The 6,000-nt window shown below is 43.8% G+C and overlaps 1 protein-coding gene across 1 annotated transcript in view; it reads left to right on the top strand.

The window, feature by feature from the left end:
- Positions 1-1,822: 1,822 nt before the first annotated feature.
- LOC139537405 (zinc finger SWIM domain-containing protein 6-like) overlaps positions 1,823-6,000 on the top strand; it is a 64,102-nt gene continuing 59,924 nt past the window's right edge. Inside the window, exon 1 of the mRNA XM_071338656.1 lies at positions 1,823-2,296. Coding sequence (XP_071194757.1) covers positions 1,870-2,296 — 427 coding nt within the window. The 5' untranslated portion in view covers positions 1,823-1,869. The remainder of the gene's footprint in view (positions 2,297-6,000) is intronic.

Raw genomic sequence — 6,000 nt, 5'->3', positions numbered from 1 at the left:
GTAACCCGTGGTGGTGTTTCAGAGCAACCAGCAGTAACCCGTGGTGGTGTTTCAGAGCAACCAGTAGTAACCCGTGGTGGTGTTTCAGAGCCACCAGCAGTAACCCGTGGTGGTGTTTCAGAGCCACCAGCAGTAACCCGTGGTGGTGTTTCAGAGCCACCAGCAGTAACCCGTGGTGGTGTTTCAGAGCAACCAGTAGTAACCCGTGGTGGTGTTTCAGAGCCACCAGCAGTAACCCGTGGTGGTGTTTCAGAGCAACCAGTAGTAACCCGTGGTAGTGTTTCAGAGCCAACCAGCAGTAACCCGTGGTGGTGTTTCAGAGCAACCAGTAGTAACCCGTGGTGGTGTTTCAGAGCCACCAGCAGTAACCCGTGGTGGTGTTTCAGAGCAACCAGCAGTAACCCGTGGTGGTGTTTCAGAGCAACCAGTAGTAACCCGTGGTAATGTTTCAGAGCAACCAGCAGTAACCCGTGGTGGTGTTTCAGAGCAACCAGTAGTAACCCGTGGTGTTGTTTCAGAGGCCGAGTTGGACCCAAACACACTTATGCTCACACACTTTTTTAAATATCAAAATCACTTTCCCCCTTTTTAAAATGTTTTTGCTGTATGGCTTTCATTTGGCTGACCCGTGTCACCAACACCTAAACAATTCAACACAACTTTATTTATCCCCTGGGAAAAAAACAGGACACTTCTGGGTTCCCCTGGGCTCTCTCGCCACTTTATCGAGACATGAATCACACTGAGAAATGACCTCTTTGGCACAGTGGATTCCTGCCTGCCTTCAGGGGAGCATTGAGGCAGGGCAGTCCGTTAAGGCCCATTGACAGCAGCTGGGCTGGGGGGACTTGGTCTGTCTTGTTCCTGTGTAATTACTCCTCTCAATAAGGGGAGAAAATGTGACATTGGGGATCTGTCCTAGTGTAATAACAATGTTGTGGATAGGAATAATACTCTTAAAATAACTAAAATTATGAAAATAAATCAAAGAGAATAAAATCTAAGATAGAGGGGGAACGAGCTGACTTGTCTGAATCTGTTGCAATGAATGACATTGCATTGATTGTCCAAAGATTACAACACTCTCCATTTTAGATGCAATAATACATCACAGTTTCTAATTAATTAAGCCTGCCTCCAGGCTGCAGGGTTTTACTGAACACCACTGATACTCCCACATCAGATTAAATTAACCTCCACTCTGCATATTTCTCTCTACCCTTCTCTTTCTTTCTCTCTCTCTCTACCTTTACCCCATTTTCATGACTCTCTCTCTCCCCTCTTTTTCCTTTCTCACTCCACCTTTCCCTCTTTTCATTCCCACCACATTCCTTTGGAACTGTACGTCACATAGGGCGTCTCTGTATTCCAGCACGCCCGTCCCCCTCTCCCGGAGCCACGAGGCCAGGCCAACTGACAGTTACAATCACCACCCAACGGATCCACCCACCCCCCTTTGTCGTGTTTTGCGGCCACGACTGCCTTCTCAGTCCGTCAATCGCGAGAGAAATGTCAATGGTCGCCCATCATTTTCATTACCAGCCCTGTACATACTAAAAAACATATATACAAGTTCCCCGGCCCCTTCCCAAATCGTCCTGTTTGAACGAGCGGCCTCACAAAGGATTTGCCGACGTTCGGGAATTCCGCCCCTTCATTCCCTTTTTAGAACCGGATAGGCCCCGCCCCTTTCTTAATTTGTCAACACAAAGGGATTTGACAACATTGTAAACGGACCGCCCACCATGCCCAAATAAGGTCCATTTGCCCATACACGGCACACAATTGATTCAAGCATAACCTTTTCCCTTCCTTATCCCGTTTATATGGTACGTTGACTTCCGCCGTCGATGTTAAAGCAGTGCTATCATGGCGGAGCGCGTTCAGCAGCCCCCAGCAAAACGGCTCTGCTGTAGACCGGGTTATAACACGAATTGTAGACAGGGACAACGGGCCGGGGGTACGTTATGTGGCGGTTCGGGTGCGGCACAAGGCGGGTCGAGCAAAACCCAGACCCCGGAGTCTCTGTTGGACATCTCGGCCCGGAAAGTGGCTGAGAAGTGGCCGTTTCAACGGGTAGAGGAGCGCTTCGAACGGATCCCGGAGCCTGTACAGAGACGGATCGTTTACTGGTCTTTCCCAAGGAGTGAACGGGAGATCTGCATGTATTCTTCGTTCAGTACAGGGGGAGAGGAGAGTGGAACTAGCGGGGAAAATAGTGATGAGACGCGGCTGCCTTTCAGACGAGGCATCGCTCTATTGGAGAGCGGCTGTGTGGACAACGTATTGCAAGTCGGTGAGTAGAAGGACCCAAGCGGATGAAAAATAACATATTTTATTTGAGTTATGGTCAAACCTAGAACACGAAACAACATAGGTTGAAATATATTACTATAGCAGCGAGAAACGAAAAAGGAAGTGTGTTGAATTAGGTTTGAACAAAGGGGAATGAGGCGACAAAAGGGGGGAGGGTTAAATCGCCGAGCTGCGTTTGCGCTATGTGTGTTGGCTATACGATGGTCCTTTTTACAAAAATCCTAATTATATTTTTCTAACAATATAACGGCTATTATAATATACAGCTGGCTATGTCTATGTACCATAATACATGTGCTATGCTTGAAGTCTTTTTTTTTGTTTGCTTGGTTGAATAATAGCGTAACCATTACGGAAGTAGATGGGGGATTTAATAAATGTGACCATATACTTGACTCGCATTCGAACATTTGTTTCATATTTCCATTTAACCTGCCACAAATAGGCTAATAACCTATTTTCATACTTTGAACTGAAAAAGGCGATGCTTTTCTGGGCAGTTAGTGTGTCGCGTAATAAGGTTCAGGGCTGAACCTTGTCGACTGTGTTTATTTTCCGAAGTGAAAGGCATGGGGGAGGTTTTCTGGTTTAACCAGCTAGAACATAGCTCTCAGCTGAATTGACAGTTCTTTCTACGTACGTGCCACCCTGTTTCTTCACTTGAAATATGTAGACTAAAACGATTACAGACGAGTATGTTATGCAATCAAATCATGTTATATTTGAGTAACTGAGAAATAGCAGTTTTGGTAACACAGCTTTGACCGAGGATCGTATTTTAGCCTACCCAGTGCGCATATCGAACAGCCGTGAGGCATTCCCATTGAAAGCCTTGGTACTTTGTTCCCATTTTCATGTTCATTTGTCTTTTCAGCTTTCTGTCACCCTCCAAAAGGAAGGTAAAAAAAGGCGTATTTTTATTTATTTTCACTGCATGTTGGAAAGGAGTGGAAGTAATCGCGATTTAAAGCCACATAGACTATTTTTTTTAAATGGACCTTGATATGCACCAATTTGCTGCTAATTGGGTCAAGTGTGCTTATTTCCTTGTTATTTTAGCAAATGTTCTGACGCCAGGATGGAAATAACTGAGACGCGTCATTGTAATAATCATTATCAGGCCTACCAAAATGTAGCCTTACATACTCGAATGAACGCATGGTCACGTAATTTACCCCCCTGCCGACGCTGAGATACCTGCGGGGCTCCCTCTATATTCCAACTCATATGCCACCTTTGTTGTGAGTTCATTAGAGCTCTCCATCCCCCGCCTTTGGAAAGCGTTCAGCGTTCTAATCCCATTACTCTGCGTGGTTAATCTGAATTGTAATACAATATGCAAAAGTAATTTTCTGCATGGCAATCCATCCCTCCCTGTCCCCTCCTCCCTCTGAACGCAGTGGATCGGCTGGGCTTTGTGCCCTAGCCACAGTGCCAACAGAGCTCCAGGCTGCTGACTATCTAACACATTATACTATAGACCCAGGCCCCTGTCTTTATCTAGCCTATAGGCAGAGCACGGCTACAGCGGGTCTGAAATTGTCACCCTTGATAAAGATGAGCAAATTACTGTATAATATAAATAATTAAAATATTGAGCTCTATTGTATGCTCTATTGTATGCTTTTTTACTAATACAATTGCTCAGAGAAATATTTTTTGTAATATTTTTATTGGCTCCCCTGTTTTCAATACATTTTCAATACGCACCTTGAGAGGATAATGGCACTGACCCTTTTTCTAAAAGAGTTGGAAAACACATCCATCCAGAATCCTTCCAGATCCTTGATATCCTTCGTCTGCCCTTATGGACTGCCCTCTTTCATCCAAAAATCCACCAACATATTTCACAGTAGGTATGGGGCTCTTTTCTGCTTATGCACTCCAATTTCTACGCCAAACCCAACACAGGTGTGTGTGGCCAAAGAGCTCTATTTTCATTTAATCTGACCAAGGCACTGGTTCCAATATGTGCAAAATGCCGTTTTAGCAATATCCAGGCGTTTGCATTTGTTAGATGACATGAAAATAGAGCTCTTTGGCCAATCACACCAGTGTTGGGTTTGATGTTGAAATTAGAATGCATAAGCAGAAAATAAACCCATACCTACTGTAAACTATGGTGGTGGATCTTTGATGTTATGGGGCTGTTTTGCTTCCACTGTTCCTGGGGCCCTTGTTAAGGTCAACGACATCATGAACTTTACCAGGTACCAGGACATTTTATTCGAAGACCTGGTTGCCTCTGCCTGGAGGCTGAAACTTGTTCGCAAGTGGATTTTCTAGCAAGACAATAACTGCAAGCACTCGTCAAAATCCACAAAAATGGTTAATTGGTCTCAACATTTTGCAATGGCTATCTCAGTCTCCGGACTGGAAACCCGTTGAAAACCTGTGGTTTGAATTAAAGAGGGCAGTCCATAAGGACTGATGAAGGATTTGAAGGATCTGGAAGGGTTCTGTATGGAGGAATGGTCTAAGATCTTTCCCAGTGTGTTCGTCAACTCCTCAAACATTTCAGAGAAGGCTCAGTGCCGTTCTCCTCACAAGGGGAGGTATTGAAAGGTATTGGAAACAGAGGTGTCAATCATTTTGACCCCTACCTTTTTTGGAGAAATGTTTTTGTTTGTTGACTTGTTAAATAAAATCTCTTTCTCTGAGAAATTGTATTAGTATACAATATAATGTCCCCCACATTATAGCTCAGTATTTAAATTATTTATTTTACAGTAATTTTTGCTCATCTTTATCAAGGGTGTCAATTATTTCCGCCTCTGCTGTATATCCTCTAGTCTTTCTGATCTTATTGGGAAAGAAAGAAGATAAATGATTCCTCCTCTATCAAGAGGCTCTCCTTTCTCCTTGTTTTCCACGGGGTTTGCTGACGATTTTCCCATTTTTTGGGGGGGGGGGTTTCCTGGCAGAGATGAGCATGCCTCTCCTTTGTGTGTGTATAAGCGTGTGCGTAGGGCTCAATCTGCATGCTAGCAATGGGGAATGACAGCAGAAAAAACCCAGGGAGGGTTTCTTGGCTTCTTGCACCACAGCCTGGAATTTACTGGAAGAATGGAGCCAAGAATTGATAAATAAAACATGCAATCTTCCCACACGTGCTTCAGCAAGAGGGGGAAGAATAGGAGAGGGGGGTTCGTTGTGAACAGACCTGGGGGAGAGGATCCGTTACAGATCTGTTTGGCACACATGCATATGTACAGTGTGGTATACAGTACACACCCTCTCTACACAGGAAGTACACATACACACACACACAGTATATGTGACGTGTAGGTTAACTGCCTGCTTAACAACCAAATCATTATTACCTTATTGACGGTCAAAATCATATGATAACAATTTGACACCCATAACACGTTATGACACGGTCATAACCGTGTCATAACATGTCATAACAGCTGACATAACCTGTTTTTATAATATGGTCATAACACTGACATATAGTTAGACCTGTTGTGATATATATTGTTTTATTTTATGACTGGTTATGACATCTACATAGGTGTCAACCTACCACACAAGACAAAACATTCCATTACACCATAGTCCACGTGTCAACAGTATGTTTCTGATATAGTTCTATACACAGAACCAGTCAAAAGTTTGGTTACACCTACTCATTGCATTTTTTAATATATTAAATTTTTTACTATTTTCTACATTGTAGAA

This window comes from Salvelinus alpinus, chromosome 1 (assembly GCF_045679555.1).
Source record: "Salvelinus alpinus chromosome 1, SLU_Salpinus.1, whole genome shotgun sequence".
Classification (NCBI taxonomy): domain Eukaryota; kingdom Metazoa; phylum Chordata; class Actinopteri; order Salmoniformes; family Salmonidae; genus Salvelinus; species Salvelinus alpinus.
Note: the sequence above shows the minus strand (reverse complement) of the source record. Positions and strands in the feature narration are given on the sequence as shown.